This window comes from Setaria viridis, chromosome 8, assembly GCF_005286985.2.
Source record: "Setaria viridis chromosome 8, Setaria_viridis_v4.0, whole genome shotgun sequence".
NCBI lineage: Eukaryota > Viridiplantae > Streptophyta > Magnoliopsida > Poales > Poaceae > Setaria > Setaria viridis.
Window position 1 is genome coordinate 38,218,034 of NC_048270.2, and position 21,125 is coordinate 38,239,158.

Below are 21,125 nucleotides of genomic sequence, written 5' to 3' on the forward strand. Positions count from 1 at the left end.
AGCGACCCCTTCTGTACTGTAGCTTCATGAACACTAAGTTTTGAAAATCATTGTGTACAAAACACAGAATCATTTACTCTCTACAGCATTAGAAGCCATTACCGGAGGAGCATAATCAGGGTGGTGTGTGTGATAATACCAATATCAGCTCAGTTGCTATCTGTGTCGTGTTCTGGAGTATGTCAGAGTAGACTGCTCTGTTGACTTGAGCTCATGCCCTTGTCCTTTACCACTTTGTCACTAGGTGAACTTTTGTTACGCGCTCACATCCATCCCTCTGAAGTGAATAAGTTGTTGACACACGCAAAACATAGCTGAATAAATACTTTATTTTGGGTAATGGAAAGCCTGAATAACCACCTGAAACACTCGAAATACCTTTGCTCAGTCTGAATGTCTGATCAACAAATACCTTTCCCATGCGTGGTTCTGACCCAGCGTCAGTCTTCTTGGCAAGAATTTTCACGACGCATGATTTCCACAAAGATTCCCATGTGGGTGGAATCTCGCAAGGAACCCAGGCCATATCACAAGTTTTTGCATTCCAACCCATATCATGGATGCTGCTTCTCTGCTTTGTATGGGGGAAAGAAAATGCAGCGCATGAAACTATCTTACAAGAGCGCCTATTATCCACGACACGATTGAGTACATTACTACATTAACAGAGGAAGTGGGTGCACAGCCGAATGTCTAGAGGGTGTTTGGATACTAGGTGCTAAACTTTAGCAGTGTCACCTCAGATGTTCCGATGCTAATTAGGAGGACTAAACATGAGCTAATTATAAAACTAATTGCAGAACCCCTAGGCTAATTCACGAGACGAATCTATTAAGCCTAATTAATCCATCATTAGCAAATGGTTACTGTAGCACCACATTGTCAAAACATGCATTAATTAGGCTTAATAGATTCATCCCGCGAATTAGATTCCATCTGTGCAATTAGTTTTATAATTAGCCTATATTTAATAATCTTAATTAGCATCCAAACATCTGATGTGACAGGTGCTGAACTTTAGTAGGGGTATCCAAACACCTCCCTAGATGAGAGTCCACGCAGAGGATGAGAGGACGGAGGACGGACATCTCTGCACGCATGCATGGACGCCGTTGGGCCAAGAGTCCAAAGGCTTATCTTGGGCTTTCCAATCACACGCAGTCAGGAGACCCGACGGGCCTATTGAACTCACCTAAGGCCCATAAAAAATTTTTCTCCTCGCATCCCGAAGTAGAGGATGTCAAGAATGGCGGACTGTTGCCGCCGGAGCCCGCAGCCACGGCTCCTCTTGAGTCTCCGCGGATCTGTACGACTACACCTACTCGGGCGACAAGGCGGAGGCGTCGCGAGAAACTCTCCCGGGAACCATGAGCTCTGGCTGCGGGGACCTGGCGGGCGGAGCCTCGCGTTCTGCGGAAAGGCGAGAGGAGCCGCGATGGTGTTCGTAGAAATGCCGCACCGGAGTGCGCGGCAGCAACTACTCCTACCAAAAAGAAAAAGGTTAGCATGATTTGTTACCTTCTCAGAATTCACCGAAACAACACCAGCGCGCACTGGCGTGCGGAATTTAGCATTAGCAGGTTATGAGTTGTCTGTGTCATGAGGCGCTGAATCATTCACAAACTCATCCATCATCAAGTCTATCTCAAAGTCTCATCAACTTTATTTCCATGCCAAGGACTGTCTTCCTTGACGCTATGTTCGTTACCTTCTCAGAAGTTTCGTTTGACGTGGTAGCTGCAGCTCAACGGCGGATCCCCTTGGTGAAGCTTGTCATGGGACAGGACTACAGGAATGTGCCGGATTGGCCACAGTTGTTCAACACGGGGGTAAGTCACTATCAAGAATTAATGAAGAAGGACCAAATCACTTTCAAAAGACTAGTAAACTCCCATTATGTATGAATGAATATTTTGCTACTTATATGACAATGCAAATGGAAATAATAAATGAAATAAATATTATGCAGTTAATAAATAGATTCTGAAAATCTAATGAGAGATGATGCTTGAACTCATCATTCCTGGAAGGAATAAAAATCACAACAAATAGAAGTTAAATCTCATACTAAGTATTAAATGTTTAAGGTTGATAATATTCCTGAATGAATACTAATAGCCTCTAGAAGAGCAAATCTTCGAAGGAAACAATGCTATGTTCGTTACCTTCTGAGAAATTTCGCTACGCGGTAGCTGCAGCTCAATGGCGGATCCCATCGGGGAAGCGTGTCATGGGGACAGGACTACAGGAACGTGCCCGGCCGATTGGCCAAAGTTGTTCAACACGGGAGTGAGTCACTATCAAGAACTAATGAAGAAGGACCAAATCATCTGTTTGCATATACCATATAGGTGAAGAATTCACTACACGGGGGTGCAGAGCTGCCATTGCTATTGCTTCGTGCAGGCGCAGGGGAAGAAAGACGGAGAGCTAACGAGGTTGGTGGTGGCCAGAAAAGATGGATCTGGTTGGCAGCGTGGAGACGATCGTCAAGCTTGGTCTGACGATCAAGGAGGCCGTCGACACGGTCCGCCGGAACGAGGAGGAGTGCAGTGAGATCCGGGAGAGGGTGCTCAGAGTCGGCGACATCCTGTCGCCGCTGCAGGAGACCGGGTCGATGGATGACAGCCCGGCGATTAGCGGCGCGCTGGAGGATCTGGAGAAGACCCTCTGGCGAGCCCACACGCTCGTGGAGGCGTGCCAGGAGAAGAGCACCATCTGCCTCTTCTGCACGGCCGGGAAGCAGTCCACGCAGCTGCGCAAGGTGCAGGACGACATAACACAGAAGGTCATGGTGGTGATCTTCGCCACCAATGTCCAGCTCACCATGATTCTGACACGGCTGGACCGTCCGTGCCCACAGACCCTGGTACGTCGTATATCACAGAATATGAACTGCTTCATTTTTGTGAAGTGTTGACGTCGAATCTTTTCATATGGGGTTGGAGGTCTCCCTTCCTGGGGACAGTTCGGTCGGACATACCTTGGCCTTCTCGCGACCCGCGAGACGGGCGCACCCAGCGCCGGCGCCGCCACAAAGCTCCCCCGCCACCACCCCAGCGTTCGCCGTTCCTCGTCGTCGACGTCCACCACCGTTCGCGTCCACCGCCGCACAGGACGGCCGCTCGCGTCCACCGCCGTCAAAATCCACCGCCAGTTGCGTCCAAACTATTAATGGTACAACCATTTATGCATCCAAATCTAGTATTTAGTTCTTATCTATCTATTATTTAGCTTATCTATCTATTATTTAGCAAACCTTGTAAGAGCATTTCCAAGAGGATGGCTATCCCACTCTCTAAGCTAAAATTTGGCATGTTTGCTGGAAAATTTTGCTCCAGCAAAGTTGCTATCCGGATGGAGAGTCTGTTTGGCTTATCAAATACTCACCTAAACTCAGCAAGTAGGTTTGGCTTGCCAAATATAGGTCCCACACCTAAAATGGAGAGTCTGTTGTAGTATGAAATGGAGATGTTGGTGGAATGGATGGAGAGTGTAGATTTTTAGAGAGAAACCTAGCTATTGGAATTTGGATAGTGGGAAATGTTGGAATGAGCAACTCAATATGGAGAGGAATCTTTTTTCCAACTTGATTAGAGAGTCGAAGGAGAGCTAAAAATGGATAATCTGTTGGAGTTGCTCTAATCTTTTTGTAAAAACAAGTTATTCTAGAAATTTTATGACAGATTAATACATCATCAACAACAACAAAGCCTTTCAGTCCCAAAGCCTTTCAGTTCCAAGCAAGTTGAGTAGGCTAGAGTTGAAACAGAACAAGAGCCACACATCAGGGTTCAGGCACATGAATAGTTATTTTCCAAGCACTCCTATCCAAGGCTAAATCTTTGTGCATATCCCAGCCCTTCAAATCTTCTTTTATTGCCTCTTCCCATATCAATTTTGGTCTTCTTCTGCCTCTCTTCACATTACTGTCACGCCATAGGGTTTCACTATGCATTGGTGCCTTCGGAAGCCTCGGTTGGATATGTCCTCATTCCGGACTCGATCCCTTCTCGTATGACCACAAATCCAATGCAACATACGTATTTCCGCAACACTTATCTGCAGAACATGTTATTTTTTTAGGCCAACATTCTACACCATACAACATTGCAAGTCTAATCACCGTCCTATAAAACTTGCCTTTTAGCTTCAAAGGTACCCTCTTGTCATATAAAATTCCTGATACTTGGTGCCACTTCATCCACCTTGCTTTGATTCTATGGATGACATCTTCATCAATATCCCCATCTTGTTGTAGCATTGATCCCAAATATCAAAATGTATCCTTCCTAGGCACTACTTGTCCTTCAAAACTGACATCTCCCTCCTCATCTGTGTTAGTGCCAAAGTCACATCTCATATATTTAGTTCTAGTTCTGCTGAGTCTAAAACCTTTTGACTCTAGGGTCTCCCACCACAACTCCAGTTTCCTATTTACTCCTGCTCGACTTTCATCAACTAGCTCTACATCATCCATGAAGAGCATACACTAAGGGATATCCCCTTATATGCCCCTTGTGACCTTATCCATCACCAAGGAAAATAGATAAGGCCTCAAAGCTAACCCTTGATGCAGTCCTATTATAATCGGAAAGTTATCTGTGTCACCATCACTTGTTCGAACTCTAGTTACAACATTGTTGTACATGTTCTTAATAAGTCCAACGTACTTCATTTGGACTTTATGTTTGTCCAAAGCCCACCACATGGCATTCTATGGTATTTTGTCATTCGCTTTCTCCAAGTCAATGAAAATCATGTGTAGGTACTTCTTCTCCTTATACCGCTCCATAACTTGTCTTATTAACAAAATAGCTTCCATGGTTGACCTTCCAGGCATGAAACCAAATTGGTTCATAGAGACCCGCGTTATCCTTCCCAAAATATGCTCGCTAACTCTCTCCCATAGCTTCACAGTATCGATCATCAACTTAATTTCTCGGTAATTAGTACAACTTTAAATATCTCCCTTATTCTTGTATATTAGTACCAATATACTTCTCCACTCTTCCAGCATCTTGTTTGACTGAAAAATATGGTTAAACAACTTGGCTAGCCAGACTATGGCTATATCCCCGAGGCATCTCCAGACCTTAATTGAGGTACCATCCGTGCCCATCGCCTTACCACTTTTCATCCTTTTGAACGCCTCTCTCACCTCAGATTCTTGGATCTTCCGCACAAAGTTCCTGTTGGTGCCATCAAAAGAGTCATCCAACTGAAAGGTTATGTTCTCATTCTCACCATTGAACAATTTGTCAAAATACTCTTGCCATCTATGTTTGATCTCATCCTCCTTTACCAAGGTGTTTTCTATTTCATCCTTACTGCACTTAACTTGGTTGAAGTCCCTCATCTTTCTCTCACAAACCCTAGCCATCCTAAAGATGTCCTTCTCTCCTTCCTTCATACCTAATCATAGTAAAGATCCTCATATGCCCTACCCTTTGTCACACTCACAGCTCGCTTTGCGATCTTCTTTGTCTCCTTGTACTTCTCTATGTTGTCCACACTTCTATCATGGAACAAGCGCCTATAGCATTCTTTCTTCTCTTTAATAGTCCTTTGAACTTCCTTATTCCACCACCACCAAGTATCTTTATCTACGCCTCTACCCCCTTTGGCCACTCCAAGCACCTCCGAGGCCACCTTCCGAATGCAGTTTGCCATATTCTCTCACATGTTTGCGTCCTCTCCTTCCTTCCTAGGGTCCTCTTTGATTACCCTTTCCTTGAAGACCTCTAATGTCTCCTGTTTTAGTTTCCACCACTTTGTTCTTGCAATCTTGGCTTGTTTATCTCTGCATGCGTGCACCTAAAAACAAAAGTCCACCACCACAAGCTTATGTTGAGAAACAACTCATTCCCTTAGTAGCACCTTGCAATCCAAGCATGCTCGTTTATCCTCTCTTCTTGTGAGAATAAAGTCAATCTGGCTATAGTGTTGATCACTACTAAAAGTCACTAAATGGGACTATCTCTTCCTAAAGAAAGTGTTCGCTATCATCAAGTCAAAAGCTACTGCAAAGTTCAAGATTTCCTCTCCATTCTGATTCCTACTACCATACCAAAACTCTCCATGAACTACCTCGAAACCTGCAGTTGTTGTACCTATATGCCCATTGAGATCTCCTATGAAAAGCTTCTCGCTAGAAGGTACAATTCTAACCAGGCTATCTAAATCTTCCTAGAATTGCCTCTTATTACTCTCATCGTGGCCTACTTGGGGGCATACGCACTAATTACATTTCAAGACCATATCACCAATTATAAGCCTAACTAAGATAATCCTATCCCCTTGCCTTCTCACATCCACCACTCCATCCTTAAGACTCTTGTCAATCAAAACTCCCACTCCATTTCTATTTGCAGTTGTCCCTAAGTACCAAAGCTTGAAACCAGTATTGTCCGCCTCCTTCGCCTTCTGGCCCTTCCATTTAGTCTCTTGAACGTATAAGATATTTAAACGCCTCCTGTCGCTACGTCTACTAACCCTCTTAACTTACCTGTAAGAGACCCTACCTTCCAAGTACCTACACGAATCCTAGTTGGTTCAATAGGCTTCCTTGCTCTTCGCACCCGTCGAGACAGATGTGAAGACCCTTGCTCATTTTTCACTACACTCGGGCACAGATATAGTGCACCACTAAGGAAATGACGATCCAATCCTTGCTCACTTGACACTGTGCCCAAATCACAACACGTTGCGTCACCAATGGGGAGATGACCAGACCCTTGCCCATTTAACACCGTACCTAGATTCCGATATGGTGTGTCGATAAGAGGGTTACGCCCCAACGAATTTCTCTTGGGTTTCATCTCCATTATAATGGCTAGGTTTAATATTGGCTCGCCAAGCCTATCACAACCCTCCTTCTTTACTAGAGCTTGAGATCGGCTATGTTAAGACAACATAGGTGGAGTTAAATTTTAAGACAAATTAATAAAAAAAGTGCTAAGTGATTGCCGCATGCGCATGCACATACTAAATGAGGTAACAGTAACTTATTATTTTTGGATAAACTTTGAAGTCCTATTCATTCGTTCATTTCTCACTTTTCATTCCTTAATCTCACTTTTTTATTTATTTTGTTTTTGGGCCCAAGCCTTCTGACATTGTATTTGGTTCTTTATCCTTTTTTAATAAAAAAAAGATAATCAGTTTGATGAAAACAGAATGAAAGAAGAGATACGGAATGCAGGCATGCAAGACCTCCTCCAATAGTTAGAGTCAAGTACTAACTCATAGACTTAAAAGATGGTGTAAGAGATGTTCTCGAACAATTAGAGTCAAATACTATCTCTTATGTCTATATAGATCCATGCATCAGTCTCACATGATTTAGGAATACATGTCTGAGACTATCTCTTGAACAAGAAATAGCTCTTCTTTCTCTTTCTTCTACATGGGTAAAAATCTGATGTGTGGCATACCCATGAGGTACCTGAGTTGGCACCATTGGAGGAGGCCTAAGCTGAATATAGGCAACCTAGGTTTGCTTCGCTAAATGCATTTATGACCGAGTATTTATTTTGTCATAATAGCACTGCTGGGGAATTGCACATACAACTAGGAGTAGTTCCAAACTGGTTTTGGATCCATCTTTTGGAGGTGGTTGAAACCAGAATTTTCTTTCCATTATCTTAAAAAAAACTGATTTTGGATCCGGTAGTAGGCTAGTGGGACTGTGGGAGTGATATCTCCTGGCTGTAAGTAACTCAGTTCTATTTCTCAATGCATTAACCCTTTCGTACAAATTATCACCAGTGGACCACTATGCCTACAGCAGTGCTTACACGGAAACACCATTTTTTTTTGTCAGATTACGCTGGTCGAGTACATGCTTCTGCAGATCAATCATGTAAGTAAACTTTATTTTATTATAATTTACATGTTCCAACGAAGTGAGTCTATCTCAACTGGTTAGGTTGGGAGGTGTGGTCATGTAACCACCAAATTTCGAATCCTCTCTAACTTGAATTTAGTTGTCTATTTTCTTCTTTTGATGAAAGAACCGCCTAGTTCTTTCTAGATGTTTTGAAGGGCGGTTCCACTATTTGAAAACTCCCTATTAGTACCGAGTCGAATCTGGGCAGTTCCACTACTGGAAAAGTCCCTATAAGTACCGGGTCAAATCCGAGATTAAAAGTGCCAACGTTTGTACCAGTATTAAAGAGTTTTGCACCAAAAAATTATTCTAAATTTTGTGGAATTTTTCACCTACACAAGTCACGTGATTTTTCACGTGAAATATGCGCTTGCGCGGCGCCTGCGATTTGAACTCGTGACCTATTGCTTCGCGCATAGCTTCCTGACTATCTCACCTACACAGCACAACTAATTGAGTAGGAGATACTTTCCTTTTGAAGACACCTATGGGGGTCCTTTTAATATCAATTTGTGACACCAACCAATACAAAAAGGTGACTTTTACTACCAGGTGGGTAACACCAACTGGTACTAAAGGGTGGGTTTTAATACCGGTTGGTGTTACGGGTACTAAAAGACCTTCGGGACTGCCATATTTAGACCCGGTACTAGCACTAGGTCCAATAATTCATTCCGAGATTTTTGTTGGGGATCGATGACTCTTTTTCTACTTGCTAATGTTCATCCTTTGATCCGCACCTGGAAATCCATTTTTAGATGTGAGCCGACTACTATAGTGCGTCGCCATCTTTTTAGAGCGCGTCTAAAAATCTTTTTTGCAGTTGTGCTCGTCAATACTCACTACCGTGGGCTAAAACTCTAACCACGAGAAGGTTAAGACTATGATATCCTGGATATGCCAGGAAGATCACCATTATATAATCTGGGAGGTCTAAACGGTGGATTTTTAGGCTATAAATATCCCAGGGCAAAGGCACACACAGGGCGAACAACACTTCAAAGCGATAACATGCTCATCATGGCCTGAATAAACACCCTGCATGCATGTGTTTGGTTGGATTTCCTTCGTTCGTTGTTTGCATCCTATATTTTTAGAGATGCAACTGATATTTTGAGATGTTGCAATGCGCAGTTTTTCGGATGTTCATATCTGATGTAGTCATTTGGGGATTCGAACTTGAGTTTGTATGATCTGGATTTCTGGAATCCATTTTATGCCATTGGTTAAGTAGTTTTCTGTAGCAAAGAGCTATTTTTATACATATTTGAAGTGTTTTACACATTGACTTTTGATGTGGCAGTAACTGTTTCTATGTTTTGCAACGGGTCATTGGAGCATCCGACGGGGAGTTTCCCATTGGATATCCGGACGCTAGCAAGAATGTTATATATATTATTGTTTTCACCATAGGTTGGAGAAAATTCAGTTCCTTAGAGTTGGAGACTGCTACGAATCACTTTTCAGAAGACAACCTCATAGGGCGAGGTGCCTTCGCTGCTGTCTTCAAGGTTCTCTCTCTCCCCCTCTCTCTCTCAGGCTTCTAAACATCTTTCCCATGTTGACCGATATGTGTATTGGCTGATATCCCATTGGCACATATCCATCAGTTCACCTAATATATTCATCAATATGATAAGACTAATTCAACTTTGGAAATTGTACACGTATTAAGCAAAAAAATAATCAAAGCTTTTTTATATATCTACATCCCAATGCATATATACATGAAAATCTTTACATTATGATTTATTTATGCACTTTATAAAATTACCTTGAGGGGTTGATGGCATAATTTATGTTATGACATTGAAACTTTATTATTAACCTTATCATTAATCGTAATGAAATCTATTTTATGAATTGGATACAAGGAATACATCTCCTTGAGATGTCTTATGATCTCTAAAATCTGACAAACAGCAGTGGCCGAAAGATATGATCATGTTCCAATAAATGCTACTTACCTTGCACTCAATTGTCATTGTGTTTTTTTAAATAGGATGCATGCCTAGTTCACTGTTTGTGCATATATACGCAGATGTGTATTTAGGCTTTATCTGAATAAAAATTTGATAAATAACATATCCAGCAATTATATTTAAAGAAATTAATTGCTTCTAACATGACCATAATTAGCATTATATTATTCTTTTTGCTGTGTGCCTCAATCTCCCATAGCATCGGCTAGAAATTTGCCTTGTATATCCCATTGACCTACTGGCTAGAATCATATACTGGTTCAAATTTATAAGTTAATTTAGGTTGTTTTTAAATTAACAATCATGGATAATTTATATTTAAGTTTAGAGGATTTTTAAGTTATTTTGTATAACAATATAAGTGGATAATCTCGATGAAGGTTCAGGGACTAATTTAGTTTTTTCATAATGATAGGGGTGTGTAATTTATATATAAATTTAGGGGGTTACTTTGTACTTTTTTCATAATAGCAAAGGAGGGTACTTTTTTTAGAAAACCTAATAGATGCAATGATTAGAATTATCAAATTGATGGCCAAATTTCTAATTTTGCGAGAAGTTTTAAGATTTATCTGTTTTTTCTAGTGTGTCTCATGAGGGTTAACGTAGAGGCTCCAAAAGGGTCTCTAATTAGTAATAGTAAGATAAGATAAGATGCCGTGACGATGACTAGCATGCACACCAAATCAGCAATGAATTTCACGTGCAAACATTTGTTGACAACATATCCCTATTTTCTAAAAAAATTTGGTAAAATAAGAAACGCATCAATTAACTTGGTTTGCCCTCATACTTTTCAGGGTGTGTTACGTGACGGACTGGGCGTTGCCATCAAGAAATTTAAACATCCATATCAACTTCCAGCAGCCCACATTAATGATGTGCTCAGTCTTGTTTCGAAGCTTCAGCATAAAAATATAGTTAAATTTATAGGATATGGCTATGAAGTAATAGAGAAGGTGGATGGATTTGACGACAATAAACATCAAGCACAAGAATCACATTATTTTCTTGTGGAAGAGTACATGCCAAATGGAAGTTTGGACGACATTATCTATGGTAGTTTTCATTGAAGCATTGGTATTTCACCTACGGAGTTGTGAATCGTGATGTCTTTAACTACTAGTTTGTTTATTTGCCCATGATTTATGTTTGCAGGGTCTCGAATTGAGTGGTCCTCCCTTTTTGGGATAGTTCAAGGAATAGCCCAAGGCCTACATTACTTGCATGAACAACAATTAGTCCATTCTGATTTGAAACCAAACAATATACTCTTGGATTCCGATACGAATCCAAAGATCACAGATTTTGGAATTGCCAGAATATTGGACCATGGTGATGATATGCCACGTGACATTAACTATTTAGCAGGAACAGTGTAAGATATGTTCCATCAATATTTCAGTAATTGTGAACATAACCTCGCCTAAATTAACATGAGTTCCAGTATACACCAGGTGTGGGCATGTTTCCCCATAAAACCTTGTATAATTGCAGTTATTCTGTTAGAATAGTTTTTTCAGAATCTTTTGTAGAATTTGGTATTCTGAATCGAAGCATAGCTTGAGGATTTGCTCCATAACAACAAATTTTCGTTTATGGTGGGATGTCCAGTCCTTATTTATTTCTTTCAGAAAATTCTGATGTTATTTAACAATGCAGGGGATATATGCCTCCAGAATATATTGTCCAAGGCATTTTGTCGACAAAGTATGATGTCTATAGTTTCGGCGTTATGCTCCTCGAGATCATTAGCAGTATGTGCAGATCTAAACCAGCTCCTCGCCAAGCTTCAATCGAATGGGTAATTAGTAAATTTTACAGGCATGCATGCATATAGGTTCTGTACCAGGATTTCGATCAATTTGTTATTTTTTTCTTATGGCCGGGCTTTGTTTTGAAATCATAGATAAAAATGGGTAACATGTATATGCAATTGTTCGTCTTACTGCTGGTCCAAAAGGGGATTAAATTGTAGTACCTGCCACAGTACAGCGGACCTAAGATTTTTTTTTCTAGGTTAGGCATTCAAACTAGAGCATATCTAAATGTTCGTAGTACATATATACTGACCAGAAAAGTATGTTAAGAGGAATTGGAAAATAACTTTTGTATTTTATCTTCATGCTTTTTGTTGCTTGGAACACAATAATGTAAGCTTATCTCATAGAAATGCCAGTAGTTGAGCTCTTCAAATTGTCTATCTTTTTTATGTGAGACTGGAGTTGCAATTAGAGTGTGTAGAGGATTCCGGCCCTATCCGCTGTAGCCATGAGCTAGTACCCAACAGGCACCAGTCACCGAAGCTCATAACAACTAAGAGCTTGGGCCTAACTCAACCCAAAGGGACCAACCTAATGGGCAAGGGCTGCCCCACCTTATATGTTTGTGCTTCCCCACCATCAATTTCTGATGTGAAACTAATGAACCTATGAATCATGACAAATGTGGGATTATAACACACAAACAATGGTGAATATTTATTTTTACGAAGAAAATGAGTCATATGCAACACTGCGCTGTGACGGAGAGAACAATATTGCCCTGAAAGTTCGTACCTTATTTTTTTGGCCTGCATTACAATTGATGGCTGTGAGTTCCTTAATTTCTTCCTCATCCCCCATCTCTCTCTTGTAGTCTTGTGTCACCCATCCTTTGCCGCGAAATAAACTAGAGTGGTATGCTATCTTAATTAATTACCTGGCCCAGAAAATACTATTGGGTACCCACTCACCTCCCCTCGCTACCGCTGCTTTCTTGGCTCCTCCATTGACAATGCCACGAAAAGCTTGGAGCTATGCTCCTACACCAGGGAGTTAGTAAAAACAGCTTCTTGAAAGAGATAATCCAGGGGATGTATATGGAGCTGTAATTACTTTACAATTACAATAACTGTGTAAAAAATGAGTTTTTATGGCCTCTGAGTGAGTAAAACGAACCTAATCCAAATTCATATGTATAAGAAAATATTCCACAAATAAGTTGTTTGCTTGCACTCTATCTGCCAATCATTTACTGTACATGCAGCTAATTTAGGTTATCTTTTGTTATGCATAGGCTTGGATGGCGCGGCAAGCGGGACAAATGGAGGAGTTATTGGATCCATCGTTGTATGCTGAGTTTCAGTTGAAGGAGATAAGAAGGTGCATGGAGGTAGGCCTTCTGTGCACTCAGTTTAAGCCGGCTGACAGACCCGCCATGTCAGATGTTCTTGCGATGCTAGATGGCAAGAAAAAGCTAAGGACCCCCAAACAACCAGGATATACGAAAGGAAGAAAGGCCTGATCAGACGGACGCACGGGTTCCATGCACTGAATAACTTATTTCCTCGTGTATCTACTCTTCACATAATATTAATCGAGGATAAGCTGGCCATTTTATCTACCTTATTAATTCTAGTGCCTAAATCTAAAACAACAAGGTATTTTGTTTCCAGAGTAAGAGTTAATGATGTTTCGTATTTTTGGCTGAACTCTCGACTTTGTTTGTTTCTTTCTGGGTATGTGGAAATGAAAGAGCCAGGAGCCAATTTGCCTTTTTACACACAATATGATATCTCTCTCTCTCTCTCTCTCTCTGCTAAAACGAGAGTTATTGCCTGAACGCAATGGGAGTACAGATTCAGAACACCTGCCGTGTGATACCGATACCATGAATTCATAATGTCCTGTCAATAAGTTTCAAAAAAATAATGTCACGTCAACAATAACCAATCAAAAAATAGGATTGAGACAGTAATCCAGCGGTGCAATAGTGCATTTTTTATCATCACCCTCTCATGCTTAGATGTTACAGTACATCGTAGCAAAGGTACTACCTCCATCCCAAATTATAGATCATTTTAGTTTTTCTAAATACATAGATAGATAGGGTATATCTAAGTGCATATCAAAGTCTATGAATCTAATAAAGCTAGAGCTTGCTTCTTATTTTCCCCTAAACTGAGGGAAGACTTTATCTCAGAACTGGGGTACAACCAGAGCTCAGCGTATTCGGTTGGAGTCACCGGACAATCCAGAGTCATCCGATCCAAATGCTGAAGCTGATCGATCTGTTTTATTGGACTGAATTTAAATAAAACTTGTGCGCTGATCTCCCCTCGTATAGAAATGTTGCAGTGTGGTAATGAAGTGAATGGTGAATCAGAGGGTGCAATAGTATCCAGTACGAGTCTTGCAGATTCATATCAGGCAGGTCGAGAAGAAACTACCTCAACATCCAACAGAACTGTTGCATTAACTCATTTACTTTCTACAGCATTAGAAGCCATTACTGGAGGAGCATAATCAGGGTGTTGTGTGAGATGATATCAAGATGAAGGTGTGTCAGCTGAAGCAGTCATCAGCTCACTTTGCTGTATACGTCGTGTTCTGGTAGCTGTCTGTTATGCCAGAGTAGACTTCTATATGTGTTGATGCCTAATTGTAGAAAGCTGCCATTTCTTGGTCCTCTTTCTGCACTAGCGGCGTGTCCCGGCCGGTTCCCACGGCCTGGACGCCGTGCTGTCTGGGGACACAGTGTACTCTGCTGCTTGCTCTCCTGCTGCTCTGTTTTCTGGTGGTATGTCCTGAGGTTTGACTTGAGCTCATGCCCTTGTCCTTTACCACTTTGTCACCAGGTGAACTTTTGTTGCATGCTTAAATCCATCTCTCTCAAGTGAATATATCCAAAAATAGCTGAATGAATACTTTATTTTGGATAATGGAAAGCCTGAATAACCACCTGAAACACTCGAATACCTTTGCTCAGTCTGAATGTCTGATCAACAAATGTCCCAGAACAGAAACGCCGGTAAGCCTTTGGTATAGATGCTTTGCCAATCAACAATGTCTATCCTAGCCGAAAGGCTCTTATCTCCTGTGCTTTAAGGTTTATACAACTAACAGTATCTTGAAATGTGCCAGAGAGAAGAATCGCAGTTAGTGTAATCTCTCACTCAACCTTAAGATTCCATACGAGCATATGCATTGCTTAATCTTCACGCGATGTTTTCGTACCCATACCATTTTGTTAACACAAGGCTTGGCTTTAGCCTTTTTTGTCTTTTGCATTGGGCCAGCCATGTATTCCTTCTCAGCAGATAGTAGACGAGTTCATACGGAACAAAAGAGCGGCAACCTCGATTGGTCCAGGGATAGGAGGAAGAGGTGATCAACAATCTGAAGAAAGAAAAAGAGCCAACAAGGTCAATGCATGCTGGCTTACTCTTGCTTATAATTACATTGATTATTTTTGCTTAACTCGTCAGCTTGTCTTGTTATTTTCACATTCAGTGATCTTGTAGCTAGGTTGTGTTGCATAAATCTCTGGTGGCAGAAGCTAGAGATTACCTCAATAATCTGAGAAAAAAAAGGAGATTGCATGGTACACAGCGATTAGAATGGCAGATCCAGTGGTCATCGTGGAGAAGATCATCGACATTGCGATCAATCTCAAGGATGCCGTGGAGACAGTTCGGGAGAACAAGGAGGAGTGTCGCGGCATCGAGAAGCTCGTGCGCAGAGTCAGTGACCTGCTGTCGCTGCTCAAGGACTCGGAGATGATGAGGCACAAAGTGATTGGCGGCCCGCTAGAGGATCTTGGGGATGCCATCAGACGCGCTCATGATGTCGTAACAGCCTGCCAGGGGAAGAACATCCTGTGTCTCTTCTGCAAGGCCGGGAAGCTGGCCAAGAAGTTGAGCCAGGTAAAGAACGACATATCACATGGGATGATGCTGGCCATCTTTGCCAGCCAAACCGCCGCCACCGTGTTTGTGGCAACGAAAGGCCAGCAAAGTTCTGTGACTGTCAATGTGTTCCCTGTTCGGACATACCAACCACCTCCCCTGTCCGAACATCTACCATCTCGCCCTACTGTTTTTGTTGATGATGACCTCCAGCCTAGTTTGCCCACACATGAAGGTTCTTTTCATCCTCCTGATGATGTTCTTGGCAATGACATACGTCCTAGTCGGCCTCATTCGCACACATCCCCTCCTCGTACCAATGTAGTAGCTCCACCTTTGTCCAAATACCTACCTCGTCGTCAACCCAAACAACCAACACCAGCACTGCCTACACCACCACCACCTCCACCACCTCCACCACCTCCTCCTCCTCGTATGACCCGATACAAACCGTCGCCACCGCCAACTCCTCCATCACCACCACCACCACCACCACCACCACTTCCTCTTCCCACATATGTAACTTCTCCAATGTCTGACCATCAGCCTCAACGTTCATCCACACCACCATCACCTCCTCGCCGTCCTCCCATCGCAAATATAGCTCCTCCTTTATCCAAACATCAACCTCCTTCTCCACCCACACAATCACGACCTACTCCTACTAATCCTATCACAAGTACAGGTCTAGCAAAGCCTGGGCATCTACCACGTCCATCTTCACATGTACCTCATTCTACCTCACAGGTATGATTGCTTAATTACCTACATTATTATGAAAATAAGGATAAAGTTAGATATAATATCTTAAAATATGAATTGACAATTATTTACAAAAAAGTAAAGGCCTAATTTTAATAGGATGAAAATTTTAGACCAAAAACATACAAGATATATTTTCTTAACCTTTAAGGCAGTGCGTACACAATAGATGTGTGCCAGAACAGTAAGCAATCTGAGATGTGCTAAGCTTGTTTTGTGGGCATGCCCCTTTAGATTGGCATAAAACAACTTTTTCTCGATAAGGGAATCTTTATTGATCTTAGACAACTACATCAAGGTGATAAAATCATGACCACATCCTCTATATAGCAAGGATACACACAACATAGAAGAATTTAAAGAAGTAGAAAAGGACATGACATCAACTGTCATAGCGTAGCAAACTACAACACACAATGCAACTTGTGACCTTTAGTTCCATGCGCCACCATGTCAACACATAGACCGTAAGAAAGGCTCTTGAAAAAAGCACCTCCAACTTACTAGGTGCAGAAAGCTACCTGATTATCAAATGATTTGCACAAGGTATAAAATGGTAATCGGAAGCTCCTTGACTATATATGCTTAGCTATACAGTTTTGTGATACAACTTCTAAATAAGTAATTTTGTGATGGTCTTGCCAACATTTCTGTTGTTTATGTGAAATTTTCTTTATTGTTATTTTTTTATCTTTGTGATTTCTATTACCATATAATATATTGATTTTATTTTTCAGAATATTGCAGACATTTCAGCCCCTATTTCTGGTCCTGTCTCCCTCACTCCATCAGAAGATGATTGGTTAGTCATCTACCATAAGTTTTAGAGTTGTGCCACAAAAATCTTTAAGTAATAAATGAATGCTGGATGTCTCAAAACTATGCGTCAATAAATATAAGATATAGAGAATTTAAATTCAAACTATATAGCATTCGGTCAACAATACGCTAATTATATATGGGTTTAGTACTGATGCAAAAGTGGTACCAGCACATTTGTATTTATATTCATTCCAACAGTTAAGATTCGTAACTAGTAGCGTTATATAATCCCTGGAGAGTCCCACTCCCACCTAAATTTTTATAAGTAAAAACAGAATTCAATTTACTTCCCTGGAGTTGCAGTTTATTTCATTTCCATCATTAAGTGTAGCTTTCATTTAGTTCAAACTGCAAGTATTCAGTGAGATTGATAGTGGTTATAGATAAGAAACTGAACAATTATGTAATTATTGGTATCTGTTTATTCCTCCATTGAGCTTTTGCATCAGCGTGCTTTAAGTTTAATTTCGTCACCATTCATGAAAAATGCTGGTTTTGGACAGAAATAATTCAAATACCAACATAATGGTATTTTTATTTCTTCCGACACATGGGAAATGGTACATGGCAAGATGAAGTGCATATCTCTGCTTGCTTAGCTCATCCTTCCGTAGAGCATTTCCATTTGCACATGTTTTGTCTATTTTGATGGAGTGTTGGATTAGAAATAATGAGTTAACCTTGTATCCTGCAAGCTTTGGAGATACTTCTTTTTTATTCTTTACTCATTTAAAAAAAACATTCACCTTCACTTACTTGCAGCAGCATATCTGATGAAAGAAAAAATAAACGAGCAGAGAGCGAGGCACCATCTCCTCCTTTACCAGGTATATGGTTGCAATTCTGTTCCCGTCTATCTTCACCTTCACACTCCCTAGAAGTCATCTTTCTAAAGTTTTGAGTTTATGTTGATACGTATAAAGAATACCAAGATTGGTTATATCAATATTATATGGTATATTCTGTTTTATATATGCTTTCAATAAAAAATATAATGTACTAATACATATTAGTTAAAAAAAAGTGGTCAATGTCATCTCTTGAAGATTGATAAAGGACATAAATCTACATAAAAGAGGAACAAATGGAGTTTATGTTTATCAATTTTGGCACTTGGCAGTTGAAACTCACTCAAATTGTTACTCTTACTACATTGTACTAAGAACTATTGGTTCTAATAATACACTTGCATACTCGGATAAATCTAAGGGAGATAAGTTGTGGGTTGATTCTATGACAGGCTTAACAAAGTTCAGTTTGACTGAGTTGAAGAACGCTACACAGAATTTTTCAGAGAAAAACAAGATTGGATCAAACGACTTTAGTACTGTCTACAAGGTACTCCATATGCTTGGCATGCTATTTTGTAAATGTGATTTCTCAACACGACGCTACCATTTAAAATCTACAGAAACATTGATTATAATTTTAATTTTATTAAGAAATTGTTTCACACACCTCAATAATCTATCACAAAACCACAGTTTTTTAAGAACTGCGATCACTTCCAACAGCTATGCCACTTGTTGGACACATTATACTACCTTGCACATTTCCTTTTCTTTACACAAGAGGTACTTGCGAAATTGGATAAGATCGAGCAAACCCACTAGCTTCATTGCATTACTTAGACATATAGACATGCACAGGACGTCACTTTTATGGATTTATTTCATAGAATGAAACCACCATTTATCTTGCTTTTTATACTTTTAAGGGTATATTGCACGACCGACTCCTGGTTGCCATCAAGAAATTTCGTGATCCACCTCCATTTCTAGTGGCGCGATTGAGTACCGAACTTCATCTTGCTTCAGAGCTCCAGACCAAGGATGTGGAGGCTTTGAGGAATAACAAGTATATTATCAGAATTCTGGGATATGGCCACGAATTCATCTGGGAGAATCAGTGCCTTCAAACTCACATTTTTCTTGTCGAAGAATTATTGCCGAACGGAAACATGGGAAACAATATTTATGGTATTTTCCCCTCTGAACCAAAATAGTACATTATGAATTAAAGTAACCAATATAATTGCTTCCCCTCAAATTCTAACTAATCTGCAGGAGAATATCGACTTCATTGGCCCTCCCTCTTCAAGATAATCCAGGGGCTTGCCCAAGGCCTAAAGTGCCTGCATGAGCAAAACATTGTCCATAGGAATGTGAAGCCAGCCATCATCCTCTTGGACTCTGATATGAATCCTAAGATAACTGATTTTGGAATAGCTAGAATCTTGGAGAAACCGATGATTCACGACAATAACATAGCGGGCACAGTGTAAGATGCCATTTTCTAAATTAAGTATCACATTAGAGCTAATTTGTGACAAGAATAAGTGTCTCTTTTCTTTCTTCTTTCCTTCATATTTTGTCCTGAGGTCTTCCCTTTCTGTCTAACCATTCAGGGGATATATGCCTCCTGAATATATCTTGGAAGGTATTTTGTCGACTAAATACGATGTGTACAGCTTCGGTGTCACCCTCCTTGAGACCATTAGCGGTATGTGCAGATCTGAACCTGCCCGTCACCATGCTTCAGTTCCATGGGTAAGTACACGCACACCGACACATCAGTTTATTTGTCACATTTTTGTTGGAATTACACAAGAAAATGCATCACGTGCGACTTTGCAATTCTACATTTTTCAAGTAGTCCATCTAGCTCAGCTCCTATTTTGGTGACTACCCTTACAAAAGGACAGAGTTTTGAGGGAACGATATTCAGATTTTTTTCAGATAATGATCCACTAAAATGGGAAAACGAAAATCTGGCACCCAAATTAATCAGGCAAAACAATTCAGTTTGCCACATCTTGTTTGTTAGAATTTGCTAGCGAGGGGATGGTGAGGCCTTGATTTACTATTTTATCTCCTAGTGGATCATTATATTTTGCTATTATTTCTTTCATTTTACTTGTTTCATGTTTTATTTTGTATAGGCCCAGGTTTAAATTTTTATGTATATTTTTAAAACATTGTAAATTGCACAAAGCATTGTTGAATTGATTTGTTCCAAATATGAAAATGATTAAAAAAATTAGAAAACTGCCAATTAGGGCCATAAATTGAACACCGTTTGCAGTGGAGAATAAAAAACGATTTTGTGATAACACATGCATGGAAAAAAATTTACTCAAAATTTCCTAAAAAGAAAAACAACATCTTCCTCAACATGATTTTTGTTTCATGACCGTTGTTGTTTACCGAACAAAACTCGACATTTATATGTGCCGTCCGTTCTTCGCAGGCCTGGAATGTGCGAGAAAATCAACAAATGGGTGAGTTGTTTGATCAATCCTTGTTCGAGATATCTCAGTTAACAGAGATAAAGAGGTGCTTGGAGATAGGACTACTATGCACTCAGTCTGAGTGGGTGGAGCGGCCTACCATGGCTGAAGTTCTTGACATGCTTAGTGGCAAGGTAGTAGGGTTAGGAACCCCAAAGCAACCCGAATACACCAAAGAAAGGGTCATGACTTCCAAAGGGGCCAGCCGTAAGGTCAGAGGTGGGAGGTAGCAACGCGCCAAAATGGCATGTTGCATCTCTGAAATCTATATATAGTATACTCATGCAAACCATCGTCACTCGGCATATCTACTGTTTCCGGTAGTGTCATACACTTGTGTAAATATTATCTAAAAAAGAATCCGTTGTGAAGTTGTAAATACAGTCATTGAGAATAAGTTGTTAAGTGTATGTGTGAATGATTTGTAAGTGCTTCACGCTCTTAAGCAAAATCTACTGAACTTGCAAGCAGAACACGACCCGGCGCTCCATGCCTCCGCCGGCCGGCACATGGCTGCAGATGCATCGGGGAGTTGCAGTTCGCAGGCTTGCAGCGGCAGAGCTGAAGCGGAAAGGCGTGCGTGGGGCAAGCTTGGGTGGCTTCAAGGAGGCTGGGAGGAGACGGAGGGAAGTGAGAGATGGCCTCAACTCGGCGGCGCTCCGGCGACCCGCGGCGTGAGGCGGAGGCAGCGTCCCTCTGCGGCCCCAGGGG

General features: G+C 40.9%; 2 protein-coding genes across 7 annotated transcripts; both read left to right on the forward strand.

Moving 5' to 3' along the window:
- Positions 1-1,169: 1,169 nt before the first annotated feature.
- On the forward strand, positions 1,170-13,345 carry LOC117866498 (cysteine-rich receptor-like protein kinase 26). 5 transcript variants are annotated; one of them, XM_034750719.2, is made up of 10 exons: positions 1,183-1,500; positions 1,717-1,829; positions 2,199-2,869; positions 2,949-3,177; positions 7,826-7,864; positions 9,305-9,402; positions 10,674-10,932; positions 11,032-11,251; positions 11,536-11,677; positions 12,931-13,345. In XM_034750719.2, the coding sequence occupies exons 3-10, from the start codon at positions 2,459-2,461 to the stop codon at positions 13,156-13,158; spliced, it is 1,626 nt and encodes a 541-aa protein (XP_034606610.1). In that variant the 5' UTR covers positions 1,183-1,500; positions 1,717-1,829; positions 2,199-2,458; the 3' UTR covers positions 13,159-13,345. The 5 variants fall into 5 exon arrangements, with proteins under 5 accessions (XP_072151848.1, XP_034606610.1, XP_034606611.1 ...); XM_034750720.2 differs by having other exon boundaries at positions 1,744-1,829; XM_072295745.1 differs by having other exon boundaries at positions 1,717-2,869.
- Positions 13,346-14,779: 1,434 nt separating this feature from the next.
- Positions 14,780-20,844, forward strand: LOC117866706 (uncharacterized). Of its 2 annotated transcripts, none has more exons than XM_034750975.2 (9): positions 14,780-15,058; positions 15,147-16,288; positions 17,041-17,105; positions 17,891-17,952; positions 18,366-18,463; positions 18,843-19,104; positions 19,192-19,405; positions 19,533-19,674; positions 20,375-20,844. In XM_034750975.2, exons 2-9 carry the CDS (start codon positions 15,254-15,256, stop codon positions 20,642-20,644), a joined length of 2,148 nt encoding a protein of 715 aa, XP_034606866.1. In that variant the 5' UTR covers positions 14,780-15,058; positions 15,147-15,253; the 3' UTR covers positions 20,645-20,844. The 2 variants fall into 2 exon arrangements, with proteins under 2 accessions (XP_034606866.1, XP_034606865.1); XM_034750974.2 differs by having other exon boundaries at positions 14,781-15,058; positions 17,888-17,952.
- Positions 20,845-21,125: the final 281 nt, after the last annotated feature.

Coding starts and splice junctions, on each gene's coding strand:
- LOC117866498 (XM_072295745.1), top strand. CDS start 2,459: ATGGATCTGGTTGGCAGCGTGGAGACGATCGTCAAGCTTGGTCTGACG. Junction 11,252..11,535: donor AACTATTTAGCAGGAACAGT/GTAAGATATGTT, acceptor TTAACAATGCAG/GGGATATATGCCTCCAGAAT. Junction 11,678..12,930: donor GCCAAGCTTCAATCGAATGG/GTAATTAGTAAA, acceptor TGTTATGCATAG/GCTTGGATGGCGCGGCAAGC.
- LOC117866706 (XM_034750974.2), top strand. CDS start 15,254: ATGGCAGATCCAGTGGTCATCGTGGAGAAGATCATCGACATTGCGATC. Junction 16,289..17,040: donor TACCTCATTCTACCTCACAG/GTATGATTGCTT, acceptor TTTATTTTTCAG/AATATTGCAGACATTTCAGC. Junction 19,105..19,191: donor CATGGGAAACAATATTTATG/GTATTTTCCCCT, acceptor ACTAATCTGCAG/GAGAATATCGACTTCATTGG.